Below are 17,492 nucleotides of genomic sequence, written 5' to 3'. Positions count from 1 at the left end.
CACAGTCTTGGGATGAAAATCCAAACCAGACCTTTCACAAGGGCTTCAGCCCAAAGGAGGTGGCTAACGAGGCAGATTCCAGCTGTGAGAAAACAAACTGACCCTGAAGGTCTGCAAGCAGAGCAGAGATCAGGAGTGGCTCTGGAGCAACCCCCAGAGTGACTAAGGGTGCTCGGGGAGTGCTTTCCATTGGGTGACCGGGGCTCTTGCCTGTGATACGAGAGGACTGAAGCTTGTATACTAGAAATTACAGTAACTTAGAACATATATACTAGAGATTACAGTAATTGGAACTTAAATACTAGAAATTACACTAACTTGGTTAAATACTTGTCATTCATTTTGATGGTGATTTTAGATGGTTGGTGGACTATGGGACAGATTTCAAACAAGATCTTTCTTGGCACCAGTCAAACCAGTCAATTTGTAAGTTTTATCTCCTAATGTTCTCATCAGTAGACCTTTTGCCGTCACATATTTATCATAAGAATCAGAGGCTCTAGCCCATGGGTGAGGGGCATGTCCTCCGGAGAGCATCCCAGAGGCCCTCAGACTTCGTCCCTGTGGCTGGAAAGAGAACACAAATCCCAGTTCAGTCACTCAGTGTTGCCAGCTTTCTCTTGTTTTCTCTTAACCCTTCTTAAAACTTAGACTATCAAATATACCACAACCATTTAAAAATAAAGAGTGTTTTATATGTCACTTGATATGAAGAATTATAATGTTGTAAAATGCATGGACTTAAAGGGATTATGAATTATTTTCTATCAACTTTTGTATCATATAGTTATTTTGAGTTCTATTAATGCTAGAAACAATGATTTATTACTAATCTTTCCACATAGGTAATTTTGTGCATTTAGTCTAAAAAGTTTGGTGTTTCTGTCTTTGAAAATGTCACTATTTTGTCTCTTTTTTCTTCTTTTGACCCACAATACAGCCATCATCTCTGCTTTTATTTTTTAAATTTATCTTTGAATAATTCCTATATAAAAATGTAAAATAAAAATATGATATAATCTGCGTGTCTACTTCCCAACTATAAAAACAAACCATTACTAACACCACAGAAGCCCCTACGTACTTCTCTCTAAGCACATGTGCCTTCCTAAGGGATGACCATTATTCCAGCTGTGAAGTTTCACATTTTCATGCACCCTTAAAACATGTGTGTTATTCTTAACCAAGGTGTGGAATTGTGCTCCATGTTTACAAGTGGTAAATAAGTGTTCCATGTTTATAAGTGGTATCAAACGTATATTCATACAACTTAACATTTTTGTTCAGTATTGTGTTTGTGAGACTCATGCTGGCATCTCTAGGTGTTCATTTTCTCTGACGCATAGTCTTCCATTGAATCGTTATACCACAATTTATTCATCCGTTCTCATAACTTAATTTTTTGTCTTATTTCTGTTGGAGTTGGAAACAATATCCCCATATCTTTATAAAGTATAAAGCTATTTCTGGGTTTTATATAGACATCCTTACGTGTACAATTGCTACATCAAGAGGTGTAAACTTCTTTATGTTCTAAATATTGCTACGTTATTCTCCAAATGAGTTTTACCAATGGACCAACCATCAGCAATGCTTGAATTCCCACTACTGAACTTTGTGGCCAGCATTTGGAATTTTCAAATTAGAAAAATTCTAATTTTAGAAGCATGAAATTGTACTTCATTATAATTTTAACATTTACCTGGTTACTAATAACCACTTTTTTTGTAAGTTGTAACTTACTGCATGTTCACATGTATAACTTACTTGTTCATATATTTTGTCTTTTACTGATTGATCATGCAAATTTTTAAGTCTATTATTCTGGATTAAAATCCTTTATTGGCAATATGCATATCTCCTTCTAGGCTGTGACTTTTCTATTTTATAGTGCCCTTTGCTGAACTGAAGTTCAAAGTTTTAATATAACTGAATTCATCAATATTTACCTCCATACCTTGTTATATTTGTGGAATTTTTAATAGATCTTTCTCCATCCAGAAGTAAAAAGGATATTATCCTTCATTTACTTTTTTTCCTAAAAATAATTAAAGTTTTTCTTTTCATATTTATCTCTTTAAAACATTTGAAGTCGATTCTCACTTATGATCTGAGCCAGGGACCCATTTCTCATCATGGCTCGGCAGTTGTCCTGTCCCAGTTTAGTGAGTAGACTGCTGAGCAGACTAATGAGTGATTTGTAGCCTGCAACCCATTAGTGGAGAGTCACAACCAGCATTTTGTGAAAATTAAATAGAATAGAAAACATAAGAATGAATCACATGGAACTTTACGCAGATATGTGTATTTTGCAACAAATACTATGGCTGGTTATGAAGAATAGTGTGAGACAGACAGATAATGCATAAGAAGAATGCATGCGTCCACAGTGAGATAATCCCATCTTTTGTTCCCTGGAGTTTCATGTGATGTTCTGGTTTGATGATGGTCAATTTGATCATCACCTCAATGGGAGGGTTTTTAATCTTGTACATTTAATTTTATATTTACCTAATCCATCATTAATTGCAAAGCAAAGTATGGGAGATTTTAGGCCTTAGTCAGCAAAATTAATAAGTTATTAATAAATTTAAGTTATGGAAAAATAATATCAAAGGTGACATTTTACAAATGTTTAACAATTGTATGTAGCACTTCAATAAAACCAGCATAAATTGCCCTTTAAAGAAGGATTTTTTGGGAGGACCTTCAAGATGGCAGAGGATTAAGACTTCCTCCCCACAAATACATCAAAAATATATCTACATGTGGAACAACTCCTACAGAACACCTACTGAATGCTGGCAGAAGAACTCAGACCTCCCAAAAGGCAAGAAACTCCCCACATACCTTTTTTCTTTTGCCCTACCCACGTAGTTGGATAGGACAAAAGAAAAAGCGAAGACAAAAGAATAGGGATGGGACCCACACCACTGGGAGGGAGCTGTGAAGGAGGAAAAGTTTCCACACACTAGGAAGCCCCTTCACTTGTGGAGACAGGGTGGGCAGCAGGGGGAAGCTTTGGAGCCATGGAGGAGAGCGCAGCAACAGGGGTGCAGAGGGCAAAGTGGAGAGACTCCCACACAGAGGATCGGTGCCGACCAGCACTCACCAGCCTGAGAGGCTTGTCTGCTCACCCGCCGGGGCTGGTGGGGGCTGGGAGCTGAGGCTTGAGCTTCAGAAGTCAGACCCCGGGGAGAGGACTGGGTTTGGCTGCGTGAACACAGCCTGAAGGGGGCTAGTGCACCACAGCTAGCCAGGAGGGAGTCTGGGGAAAAGTCTGGAACTGCCTAAGAGTCAAGAGGCAATTTTTTCAGGGTACATGAGGAGAGGGGCTTCAGAACACCACCTAGATGAGCTCCAGAGACAGGTACGAATCACGGCTATCAGTGCAGACACCAGAGACGGGCATGAAACGCTAAGACCGCTGCTACAGCCACCAAGAAGCCTGTGTGCAAGCACAGGTCACTATCCACATCTCCCCTCCTGGGAGCCTGTGTGGCCCACCACTGCCAGAGTCCCATAATCCAGGGACAATTTCCCCCGAAGAACACACGGCATGCCTCAGGCTGTTGCAACGTCACGCTGGCCTCTGCCACCGCAGGCTCGCCCCGCATTACGTACCCATCCCTCCCCCTGGCCTGAGTGATCCAGAGCCCCCTAATCAGCCGCTCCTTTAACCCCCTCCTGTCTGGGCAAAGAAAAGATGCCAGAGGGCAACCTACATGCAGAGGAGGGGCCAAATCCAAAGCTGAACCCCAAGAGCTGTGTGAACAAAGAAGGGAAAGGGAAATCTCTCCCAGCAGCCTCAGGAGCAGCTGATTAAATCTCCACAATCGACTTGAGGTATGCTGCATCTGTGGAATACCTGAATAGACAATGAATCATCCCAGAATTGAGGTGGTAGACTTTGGGAGCAACAGTAGACTTGGGGTTTGCTGTCTGCAACTTTTTTCTTTCTGACTTTTATGTTTATCTCAGTATAGTTCTTAGCACTTGTTATCATTGGTGGATTTGTTTATTGGTTTGGATGCTCTCTTCATTTTTTAAATTACTTTTTAAATTTTTTATTGTTTTTAAAATAATTTTTTATATTTTATTTTTATTATTTTATTATTTTTTCCTTCTCTCTTTTTTTTCTCCCTTTTCTTCTGAGCCGTGTGGCTGACAGGGTCTTGATGATCTGGCTGGCTATCAGGCCTGAGCCTCTGAGGTGGGAGAGCTGAGTTCAGGACATTGGACCACCAGAGACCTCCCAGCCCCATGTAATATCAATCAGTGAGAGCTCTCACAGAGATCTCCATCTCAATGCTAAGAACAGCTCCACTCAATCACCAGCAAGCTCCAGTGCTGGACACCCCATGCCAAACAAGTAGCAAGATAGGAACACAAACCCATCCATTAGCATAGAGGGTGCCTAAAATCATAATAAATTCACAGACACCCCAAAACACACTGCTGGACACAGTTCTGCCCACCAGAAAGACAAGATCCAGCCTCATCCACCAGAACACAGGCACCAGTCCCCTCCACCAGGAAGCCTACACAACCTACTGAACCAACCACACCCACTGGGGGTGGACACCAAAAACAATGGGAACTATGAACCTGAAGCCTGCAAAAAGGAGACCCCAACCACAGTAAGTTAAGCAAAATGAGAAGACAGAGAAATACACAGCAGATAAAGGAGCAAAGTAAAAACCCACAAGACCAAACAAATGAAGAGGAAATAGGCAGTCTACCTGAAAAAGAATTCAGAGTGATGATAGTAAAGATATTCCAAAATCCTGGAAATAGAATGGAGAAAATACAAGAAACATTTAACAAGGACCTAGAAGAACCAAAGAGCAAACAAATAATTATGAGAAACTCAATAAGTGAAATTAAAAATTCTCTAGAAGGAATCAATAGCAGAATAACTGAGGCAGAAGAACCGATAAGTGACCTGGAAGATAAAATGGTGGAAATAACTACTGCAGAGCAGAATAAAGAAAAAAGAATGAAAATAATTGAAGACAGTCTCAGAGACCTCTGGGACAACATCAAACACACCAACATTCCAATTATAGGGTCCCAGAAGAACAAGAGAAAAAGAAAGACACTGAGAAAATATTTGAAGGAATTGTAGTTGAAAGCTTCCCTAATATGGGAAAGGAAATAGTCTATCAAGTCCAGTAAACACAGAGAATCCCATACAGGATAAATCCAAAGAGAAACATGACAAAACACACATTAATCAAACTATCAAAAATTAAATACACAGAAAAAATATTAAAAGAAGCAAGGGAAAAACAGCAAATAACATACAAGGGAATCACCATAAGGTTAACAGCTGATCTTTCAGCAGAAAATCTGCAAGCCAGAAGGGACTGGCAGGACATATTTAAAATGATGAAAGGGGAAAACCTACAACCAAGATTACTCTACCCAGCAAGGATCTCATTCAGATTTGACAGAGAAATTAAAACATTTAAAGACAATTATCTTTACAGTAAAGAGAATTCAGCACCACCAAATCAGATTTACAACAGATGCTAAGGGAACTTCTCTAGGCAGGAAACACAAGAGAAGGAAAAGACCTACAAAAACAAACCCAAAACAATCCAAAAAATGGTAAAAGGAACATACATATCGATAATTATCTTAAATGTAAATGGATTAAATGCTCCAAATAAAAGACACAGACTGGCTGAATGGATACAAAAACAAGACCCATATATATGCTGTCTACAAGAGACCCACTTCAGACCTAGGGACACATACAGACCAAAAGTGAGGGGATGGAAAAAGATATTCCATGTACATGGAAATCAAAAGAAATCTGGAGTAGCAATACTCATATCAGACAAAATAGACTTTAAAATGAACACTATTACAAGAGACAAAGCAGGACACTACATAATGATCAAGCAATCAATCCAAGAAGAAGATATAACAATTGTAAATATTTATGCACCCAAAATAAGAGAACTTCAATACATAAGCCAAATGCTAACAGTTGTAAAAGGGTAAATCAACAGTAATACAATAATAGTAGGGGACTTTAACACCCTACTTTCACCAGTGGACAGATCATCCAAAATGAAAATAAATAAGGAAACACAAGCTTTAAATGACACATTAAACAAGATGGACTTAATTGATATTTATAGGACATTCCATCCAAAATCAACAGAATTCACTTTCTTCTCAAATGCTCGTGGAACATTCTGAAGGATAGATCATATCTTGTGTCACAAATCAAGCCTTGGTAAATTTAAGAAAACGAAAATTTATCAAGTACCTTTTCTTACCACAACACTATGAGACTAGATATCAATTACAGGAAAAATACTGTAAAAAGTACAAGCACATGGAGAGCTAAACAATATGGTACTAAATAACCAAGAGATCACTTAGGAAATCAAAGAGGAAATAAAAGAATACCTAGAAACAACTGACAATCAGAACACAGCAACCCAAAACCTATGGGATGCAGCAAAAGCAGCACTAAGAGAGAAGTTTATAGCAATACAATCCTCCCTCAAGAAACAAGAAACATCTCAAACAACCTAACCTTACACCTAAAGCAATTAGAGAAAGAAAGAAAAGAAAACCCAAAGTTAGCAGTAGGAAAGAAATCATAAAGAACAGATCAGAAAGATATGAAAAACAAATGAAGGAAACAATAGTAAAGATCAATAAAACTAAAAGTGGTTCTTTGAGAAGATAAACAAAATTGATAAACCATTAGCCAGACTTATCAAGAAAAAAGGGAGAAGACTCAAATCAATAGAATTAGAAATGAAAAAGGAGAAGTAACAACTGACACTGCAGAAATACAGGGATCGTAAGAGATTACTACAAGCAACTCTATGCCAATAAAATGGACAACCTGGAAGAAATGGACAAATTCTTAGAAAAACACAACCTTCCAAGACTGAACCAGGAAGAAATAGAAAATATGAACAGACCAATCACAAGCACTGTAATTGAGGCTGTGATTTAAAATCTTCCAACAAACAAAAGCCCAGGACCAGATGGCTTCACAGGAGAATTCTATCAAACATTTAGAGAAGAGCTAAAACCTATCCTTCTCAAACTCTTCCCAAATATAGCACAGGGAGGAACACTCCCAAGCTCATTCTACGAGGCCACCATCACCCTGATACCAAAACTAGAAAAAGATATCACAAAAAAAGAAAACTACAGGTTAGTAATACTGATGAACATAAATGCAAAAGTCCTCAACAAAATACTAGCAAACACAATCAAACAGCACATTAAAAGGATCATACACCATGATCAAGTGGAGTTTATCCCAGGAATGCAAGTATTCTTCAATATACCCAAATCAATCAATGTGATACACCATATTGACAAATTGAAGGAGAAAAACCATATGATCATCTCAACAGATGCAGAAAAAGCTTTTGACAAAATTCAACACCCGGGTTTCCCTGGTGGAGCAGTGGTTGAGAGTCTGCCTGCCATTGCAGGGGACACGGGTTTGTGCCCCAGTCCGGGAAGATCCCACATGCCACAGAGCAGCTAGGCCTGTGAGCCATGGCCACTGAGCCTGCACGTCCGGAGCCTGTGCTCTGCAACGGGAGAGGCCACAGCAGTGAGAGGCCCACGTACCGCAAAAAAAAAAAAAAAAAAAAAAAAAATTCAACACCCATTAATGATAAAACCCTCCAGAAAGTAGGCATAGAAGGAACTTACCTCAACATAATAAAGGCCATATATGACAAACCCACAGCCAACATTGCTCTCAATGGTGAACAATTGAAACCATTTCCACTAAGATCAGGAACAAGACAAGGCTGTCCATTCTCACCTCTATTATTCAACTTAGTTTTGGAAGTTTTAGCCACAGCAATCAGAGAAGAAAAATAAATAAAAGGAATCCAAGTTGGAAAAGGAGAAGAAAACTGTCACTGTTTGCAGATAACATGTTACTATACATACAGAATCCTAAAGATGGTACCAGAAAACTACTAGAGCTAATCAATGAATTTGGTAAAGTTGTAGGATACAAAATTAATACACAGAAATCTCTTGCATTCCTATACACTAATGATGAAAAATCTGAAAGAGAAATTAGGAAACACTCCTATTTACCATTGCAACAAAAAGAATAAAATACCTAGGCATAAACCTGCCTAAGGAGGAAAAAGACCTCTATGCAGAAAGCTATAAGACACTAATGAAAGAAATTAAAGATGATACAAACAGATGGAAAGATATAGCATGTTCTTGGATTGGAAGAATCAACATTGTGAAAATGACTATGTTACCCAAAACAATCTACAGATTCAATGCAATCCCGATCAAACTACCAATGGCATTTTTCACAGAACTAGAACAAAAAAGTTCACAATTTGTATGGAAACACAAAAGACTCTGAATAGCCAAAACAATCTTGAGAAAGAAAAACGAGCTGAAGGAATCAGGCTCCCTGACTTCAGACTATACTACAAAGCTACAGTAATCAAGACAGTATGATACTGGCACAAAAACAGAAATATAGATCAATGGAACAGGATAGAAAGCCCAGAGATAAACCCATGCACATATGATCACCTTATCTTTGATAAAGGAGGCAAGAATATACAATGGAGAAAAGACAGCCTCTTCCATAAGTGGTGCTGGCAATACTGGACAGCTACATGTAAAAGAATGAAATCAGAACACTCCCTAACACCATAAACAAAAATGAACTCAAAATGGATTAACGACCTTAATGTAAGGCCAGACACTATAAAACTCTTAGAAGAAAACATAGGCAGAACACTCTATGACATAAATCACAGCAAGATCCTTTTTGACTCACCTCCTAGAGTACAGGAAATTGAAACAAACAAATGAGACCTAATGAAACTTAAAAGCTTTTGCATAGCAAAAGAAACCATAAACAAGACGAAATGACAACCCTCAGAATTGAAGAAAATATTTGCAAATGAAGCAACTGACAAAGGATTAATCTCCAAAATATACAAGCAGCTCAATAACAAAAAAACAAAGAACCCAATCCAAAAATGGACAGAAGACCTCAATAGACATTTCTACAAAGAAGACATACAGATTGCCAACAAACACATGAAAGGATGCTCAACATCACTAATCATTAGAGAAAGCAAATCAAAACTACAATGAGGTATCACCTCACACCGGTCAGAATGGCCATCATCAAAAAATCTGCAAACAATAAATGCTGGAGAGGGTGTGGAGTAAAGGGAACCCTCTTGCACTGTTCATGGGAATGTAAATTGACACAGCCACTCTGGAGAACAGTATGGAGATTCCTTAAAAAACTAAAAGTACAACTACCATACTACCCAGCAATCCCACTACTGGGCATATATGCTGAGAAAACCATAATTCAAAAAGAGACCTGTACCACAATGTTCACTGCAGCACTATTTACAATAGCCAGGACATGGAAGCAACCTAAGTGTCCATCGACAGATGAATGGATAAAGAAGATGTGGCACATATATACAATGGAATATTACTCAGCCATAAAAAGAAACGAAATTTAGTTATTAGTTGTGAGGTGGATGGACCTAGAATCTCTCATACAGAGTGAAGTAAGTCAGAAACAGAAAAACAAATACCGTATGCTAACAGATATATATGGAATCTTAAAAAAAATGGTTCTAAGGAACCTAGGGGCAGCAGATGTAGAGAATGGACTTGAGGACACGGGGAGCGGGAAGGGTATGCTGGGACGAAGTGAGACAGTAGCACTGACATATGTACACTACCAAATGTAAAATAGATAGCTAGTGGGAAGCAGCTGGGAGCACAGGGAGATCAGCTCGGTGCTTTGTGACCACCTAGAGGGTTGGGATAGGGAGGGTGAGAGGAAGATGCAAGAGGGAGGGGATATGGGGATATATGTATACATATAGCTGATTCACTTTGTTATACAGCAGAAACTAACACAACATTGTAAAGCAATTATACTCCAATAAAGATGTTAAAAAAAGGATTTTTTTTAATTTTTAGAATAAAAAAGTGTAGTGAAGTGGAAATATGCAAAATCATAATCAAGTTTAAATGTTGAATCTGGAATTGCAAGTAATGACAGTATTGAGAAAAATATTGAGTCGTGTCAGCAAACTGATTTTATTGAGCCATATTCTAAAATCAGTATTTAAAGTTTTGATAAAGATTATTTAAAAGATGGTTTAACCAAAGGTATAAAACACCCCAATAAAAATAATAGATTCCAATGTATAAATTGAATGGTAATAATTTAAATCAAAGATTAAAACATTCAAAATATAAGTTCCTTATAAACACAGCAAGCTGGAATAGTTGATAATCCCATTCAAATATCTTTTAAAAGAATAAAGATGTAAATTGCTGGTGCTAACTCTTAATATTACGTGAGTGCTAATAAAAAACTTTATTAGCGAGAATTCCCTGGCAGTCCAGTGGTTAGGGCTCGACCTAACCACTGCCATGGTGGTTAGGTTAGGCCCTTTCACTGCCATGGGCCCAGGTTCAATCTCTGGTTGAGGAACTAAGATTCCACAAGCCACGTGTCACAGCCAAAAAAAAAGAAAAGAAAAGAAAAACTTTATTAGCATCTTTCTATTTACATGTCATGTGGTAAAATGGCAAATAGCTCACCCAGTTTCTATGCATCCATTGCATTTATTGTTTTAATGATGAATCATCTACTGAACTAAAAGCTGTAAGTCCTAGTCAGTTCTGCCACATCTCAGAACTCCTGAGGGATCCACTCACCTTGGAGCCTTCCCCTAGTAAATGCTGCTCCCGTTAGCAAGAAAAACCTATATGTGAATGCTCATAACAGCTCTAATCATAATCTTCAAAACCTAGAAACAACCAGGATTGCTTTCAACAGGTGAATGGAAAAACACGTATTGGATAAAGATACTAGAGTAGAGCTACACAATGAAAAAGAACAAACGCAACACACAACAATATGGATGAATCTAAAAAGCATTTTGCTCAATGAAAGCAGCCTCTCCCGTTACGGAGCACAGGCTCTGGACGCGCAGGCTCAGCAGCCATGGCTCACGGGCCCAGCCGCTCCGCGGCATGTGGGATCCTCCCGGACCGGGGCACGAACCCGCATCCCCTGCATCGGCAAGTGGACTCTCAACCACTGTGCCACCAGGGAAGCCCTGCATGATTCCTTTTATATGACATTCTAGAAAAGGCAAAACTACAAGGGTAGGAGTAGATCAGTGGCTACCAGGATTTGGGGGAGGGGGACAGTGTTGAAGACAAAGAGCCTGTAAACAAACATTAGGACGATGGAACAGTTCTATATGGTTCTGTGGTGCTGGCCACGTGACAGTATTTCTCAAACCCATAGAACTCTATGTACACCATAGAGAACAAACTGTACTGAATGCAAAGTAAAAAATAGAGAAAGAGAGAGAAAGGTATACCAGGATGGTGGGAAAATCCAGGATGGATTTCAGAAGGTAACAAGTGAATCTGTATTACAAACAAATGACATAACTACATTTAAGTGGATGGGGGAAAACAGGAGTGATCCTAAATTTGGACCTTCATACACTTGGAAATAGTATTTTGACACAGAACTGTAAGGCTAATGACAAAAAGAACTGTATGTAAGTACTATCTGTACTCTACTTGGTAAATGTGTTTCTCACCAAGAAACAGGTTGGCAATTCTAAACTTCTTACATGTATACTCCATGTAAGAACATGTAGTGTGACTTGTGCCTTTTTGTCACATTTTGTTACATGTGACAAAAAGTAAATCTTTGGCAGATGGTGAGAGGCAGGTCTCACACTGTCAGAGAAGGCTGAGAATGAGCCCCGTGGTGCTGATTAGACGTGGGGGCATCCACGAACTTATGTTTACAGGCACTTTTCGTTTTGTTGTGCTTCACAGGTTCTGTGTTTTTTTACAAATGGAAGGTTTGTGGCAACCCTGCCTCGAACAAGTTTATCGGGGCCGTTTTTCCAACAGCATTTGCTCACTTTGCATCTCTGTGTCACATTTTGGTCATTCTCACAATATTTCAAACTTTTTCATTATTATTATATTTGTAATGGTGGTCTGTGATCAGTGGTCTTTAATGTTACTAGTGCAACAAGATTTCAGCTTGCTGAAGACTTAGATTACGGTTAGCATTTTTTAGCAGTAAAGTATTTTTAAATTAAGGAATGGACATTTTTAGACATAATGCCATTGTACACTTAATAGACTACAGTTTAGTATAAACATAATTTTTATATGCACTGGGAAATCAAAAAATTTGTGTTACTCGCTTTACTGTGGTATTCACTTTTATTGCCATGATACCCATAATATCTCTGAGGTATCCCTTTATATATATATATATATATATATATATATATATATATATATATATAGCAGAAAGTAAATACAGAAATATATGTAGATATATGGATACACACGGGTTCAAATACACCCAGATATTGCTAGCTCTGTCCGCTGGGAGGGCCTAGAAGCAGGGACACACAAGCAGCCAGAAGCATGTCTAGCTCCAAAATGTTGGTTTAAAATGCCACTCTCCAATAAAAGACATTGTGAGATCCTTGGAAAAATGGCTGATTCTAGGGTTGGAGCAGGGAAAGTACACAATAAACCCAAGCTCCTCTAAGCGCCCTAAGTCACTGCAATCTTGTGTACGTCGCTGAACTCCTCTGGGCCACAGTCGCTTCCTCTCCACCATGGAGAGTTACACTAAATGGTCAGTAAGAGCCAGTCAAATGTGGACCCTCTGTGTGTCTAAGAAAATGAGAGGTCAGCTTTGCCAAATATGACGTGTCTAACCATTGAGGACAAAAACAGCAAAGAAAAACCCAGGAGAAGAGGCTTTGGAGCTAAATCGTAAGAGTCAACAAGGACTTACGTGTTCTTGGCTGTTTGGAGTGAATTTGTTCTGTGCTTGATTTTCATCACTTAAAAACTACATCTTTAAATCTTTTCTGCTTAAAATTACCAACTTTTGGAAGCCCATTTCTATGGGATATCTCTGAAGACTTTTTTTAATAAGAGAAATACTCTAATCATGTGATGTTTAGTAATGTCGATAACTCAGTTGCCCATGTTTTCTCTTTTTCTAAGTGTGAGTCCAAGTTCCAGAAGCAAATACATTCCTCTCTATACGTAAGTAATGTTTCTTAATGTTTTAAAAATTACTAGATTTACATCTAAATTGTAGTTGCTTTCAGCGCACTCATGTTTGTAATTCACTTTTTGAAACAGCTTACGCTTTCTAACAGATTTCTAATGTTTTCCTAGCATGCTGCCTGTCAGGAATTTCATCAAAAATGCGTTAAAGATGTTAATAAGAGAAAGAAAGGGGGAGCAGTATCTTCGGTGTTCCCAAATTGGTTATTTTATGAAATAAAATACCTTGGATGCTACTAACATTGGGTGTTGTCAACAAGAAAGACTTTTACACTTGATGTGGAAGCTACAATGTGCTCGCCAAAGCTAAGGGCAGGAAGTGCGATCTCTTGCTTTTCTATTTAAATTTGGCTCTCCGTGGGTGGCACAGATGTGCGTCACCACCCTTTGGGGTCTTCTCTGCTTTATATTGGAGAAAAAATCGTGTGCTTTAGTCAGCTTGGGCTGCTGTCACAACATAGCACAGACTGGGTGGCTTGTAGACAACAGACGTTTCTTTCCCACAGTTCTGGAGGCTGGAAGGTAGGGACGGCCAAGGGGTCACAGACTTGTGTCCACGTACGGTTCAGGGGCAAGGAGCTCGTGGTGTCCCTTTTATAAGAATACTAATGACCCAAGTACCTGCCACCTCCTGATACCATCACCTTTGGATGTTAGGAATTCAACGTATGAATTTTGGGGGGACATAAACAGTCAGATCACAGTACCTTGGAACAAAGTAAATCCAAGCAAACAGAGGAATCTGGGCCTTTCATCTCTACCCTCCCCCCTCATTACTCCAGCCTCTCCTACCCCACAGTAGAATTGATCACCTTCCTACCAGTGGCCCCAGAAGCGCCTGCAGGACCCCCTCTCACTGCCGTGGACTAATTGGCCCCGAAGGCACATCGCCAGTTGCCCACAACCCCAGGCACCTGCCCCGTTTCTGTCCCCACAGGAGGCCCCTCAGCTATGGAGACACCCATCTCTGCCTTGCCCCAGCTGCCTCCAAGCTCCAGGGAGGAGTTGGCTCAGGGCTGCAGAAGCAGCTGCTTCTTTGCTCAAAAACACAAACCAGCTGTTGCTCTCACTCTAAAAAAGAGAAAGTCTCCTTACTTTATTTTTTTTAAGGCAAATTGTTCCATCACCGTGGTTAATTTTTTGCATTTTGATCTATTTTGGCAAGATTTCCTTTGCAAGTTAGGATATGTTCATCTATTTTTTCTATGTTTCTTTTCATCCTAACAGTGGTTGCGTGCATTCTACAAATGCTGATGACGTTGACGACCCCTGTGGAGACGTCACATCTCTCGCCAAGCCTCGCAGCTCTGAAATTCTTTATACGAGCTCAAGTTGGTGAGTTCCACTTATGATTATTCCCCTCACTTTATTATTCAGGAGGAAACATGGTCATGGGCTTTGCAATGAATGGAGCAATTAAAAAACGGCCCTGCATAAACAACAAGGTCCTACTGTACAGCACAGGGAACTATATTCAATCTCCCAGGATAAACCATAATGGAAAAGAATCTGAAAAAGAATGTATATGTGTATAACTGAGTCACTTTGCTGTACAGCAGAAATTAACACAGTATTGTAAATCAACTCGACTTCAATAAAATTAAAAAAAAAAACAGCCTCGTGCTGCTCACGGCTTAAGAGGAAAGATACCTGAAAGATACCTGAAAGAAAGGTACCTGAAAGGACTGTAGTTTCTCACAAAGGAGGTTATAGTTTTGAGCACTGACTAACCTGAGTGCCTACATATATATGCAATATATCTTTACATGCTATGTTTTATGAATATATTATATATATAATATATACAAAAAGTATGTATATATTCACTTTCACCAGTGGAACTACTGAGCCTCAGAAATTCCTTCCCTAGGATTCACAGGATACACTACAGGGAGCTGACATTCTGTGTCTTCTTTTTTTTTTTTTTAATTTTTACTGGAGTATAACTGATTTGCAATGTTGTTAGTTTCAGGTGTACAGCAAAGTGAATCAGTTATACATACACATATATCCACTCTTTTTTAGATTCTTTTCCCATATAGGTCATTACAGAGTATTGAGTAGAGTTCCCTGTGCTATACAGCAGGTTCTTATTAGTTATCTATTTTATACATAGTAGTGTGTATATGTCAATCCCAATCTCCCAATTTATCCCTCCCCCCCTTACCCCCTGGTAACCATAAGTTTGTTTTCTATGTCTGTGGGTCTATTTCTGTTTTGTAAATAAGTTAATTTCTACCCTCTTTTTGGATTCCACATATAAGTGATATCATATTATATGTCTTTGTCTGACTTACTTCACTTAGTATGATAATATCTAGGTCCATCCATGTTGCTGAAAAGGGCATTATTTCATTCCTTTTTATGGTTGAGTAACATTCCGTGGTTTATACGTACCACATCTTCTTCATTACGCCACTGAGCTGCTACACATCATGGCTGTTACCCCATCAGTTTCTGTGGTGACTGAAAACCTTGCAGGAGGTGTCCTGCAAGCCTATAGTGTGAATCACGACAGTATTTTAAATGTTAGCTGCTTTCTATTTTCTTTAAACATCAGTTGTGTCCATGAGACGAAATAGCTAAATTTCACATTGGCTGTCCTTCAGACCTATTCTACACCCTATAATAATTTTGAATCTCCCTGTGTTATATATTCTGACTCTAATTCTTTTGACTAGTTGGCCAAACTAAAATATGTTTCAAAACTAAATTTGGTTTTAAAATATATTTCTGTAACTTATTGCATTGAAGAATTAAATGAGTTGATCCATTTCAACCAAAAACAAAAAAGAAAGAAAAAAGAGGAGAGAATACATAAAATATTCCATGTACTGTGACAAGGACTTAGCCCTCACGTAGCTTGCAAACCTGCAGGGCCGGTGAGCTCTGCTCACCAACAATGATAATATAGAGCAGCGTGGAGTGAGTCTCTTGAGCCGTGAGCTTAGTGCTTTTGATCTCAGTTGTACAGAGAGGTCACTTTCACCCACGAGACTTGAAGGTTGTGATGTTTTAGCTGAGTCCTGAGGAAGGGTTCGTTGGTTATGATTCTTCCAGAATTTCTGCAAGGAAATTATTGCTATTAAACGTGGCAGTTCTAAAAAATTTTCAGGAAAGAGTATGAGGATAAACCCAACTGAAAATATCCTACTGGCATAAAATTTTATTTCTCCTTTGAAATGTACATCTGAATTTTGGAATGTTTTATGAAACATTCTTGCTAAAGAATAAAATGTATTCTTCTGGGTCATTCTTCAAGGATAGTAAAGAGCAGTCTGGCAGCATTTTAAAAATTTGATGTAGAATATACCATTTAACTTAAGTAAATTTGGGAGCAGGCCATTCTACCTCATCTTGCTGTTAATTAGTGTTTTTAAGGAAAGGAAATTGAATGGATTATGTAAAAGAATTGGACATTAACTGTACTTCCCCAAATTGGCCACTAGAGGGCCTCCGAGGTTGCAAAGTTTCTTCTTTGGATGAGGTTTCATTTTTTTTTTAACAGAATCTTAACCTTTTAACACAAAGAAAGGTTTTCCATTTTTATTATGAGGTATTGATACAAAATGTATAGTGTCATATGTAACATATAAAGCAAAATAACAAGGAAATGCCTGTGCATCCCGGGCTTAGCTAAGGACATAGTACTGTATCTTTTAAGCCACCTGTATATTCCTCCCAACCTCATCTCCTTGGTCTCCTTCCCCAACCCAGAAGTCATCACATCAGACTTTGTGCTTATCCTTTGCTTGCTTTGCTTGATAGTTTGGCTACATATACTTGAATCTCTAAACAAAATGTTATGTCCTTTCCACAGTACCACACTGAGCAAAGTACAGAAGAATGCATGCAACATGACATCATTTGCATAAGGTCCAAAACCCAGAAACACGTCAACTTACTTTGTGCCCAGTAGAGTACCATCCTATTCAAAAGCAAATATGACTCTTCCTTTGTTTCCTCATCTTAAACTTTCTTAAAGGGAAATACGTTTATGAGATCATCTTTAAGGTTCTCATAACCCGTGACAATTAGGACAGGAGCTGTACTTGCCCTGACTCCTTCAGTGGAAGCCGCATTGCAGACAGAGTCAAGGCTACTGCCTCTTGGGTTCAGGTGGTTGGAATCACCAATTTCCCCAAAGGGTAAATGTTTTCAAATTTTCCTCATTCGTTGATTTTGTATTCTGGCCACCATCTCATTTGACATGCCCAATGTATTGGTGGTGATTATACTAATAGTTTTTTTTTTGTTTTTTTTTGTTTTGTTTTTTTTTTTGCGGTACACGGGCCTCTCACTGTTGTGACCTCTCCCATTGCGGAGCACAGACTCCG

The 17,492-nt window shown here is 38.8% G+C and overlaps 1 protein-coding gene across 1 annotated transcript in view; it reads left to right on the top strand.

Annotated features, from left to right (window-relative positions):
• Positions 1–17,492, top strand: part of SPMIP7 (sperm microtubule inner protein 7) — a 56,405-nt gene that overhangs the window by 27,097 nt on the left and 11,816 nt on the right. Inside the window, exons 5-7 of the mRNA XM_060156239.1 lie at positions 359–426; positions 13,090–13,131; positions 14,383–14,490. Coding sequence (XP_060012222.1) covers positions 359–426; positions 13,090–13,131; positions 14,383–14,490 — 218 coding nt within the window. The remainder of the gene's footprint in view (positions 1–358; positions 427–13,089; positions 13,132–14,382; positions 14,491–17,492) is intronic.

This window comes from Lagenorhynchus albirostris, chromosome 8, assembly GCF_949774975.1.
Source record: "Lagenorhynchus albirostris chromosome 8, mLagAlb1.1, whole genome shotgun sequence".
Classification (NCBI taxonomy): Eukaryota; Metazoa; Chordata; class Mammalia; order Artiodactyla; family Delphinidae; genus Lagenorhynchus; species Lagenorhynchus albirostris.
The sequence above is the reverse complement of the archived record's forward strand: the minus strand, read 5'-3'. Positions and strand labels throughout refer to the sequence as shown.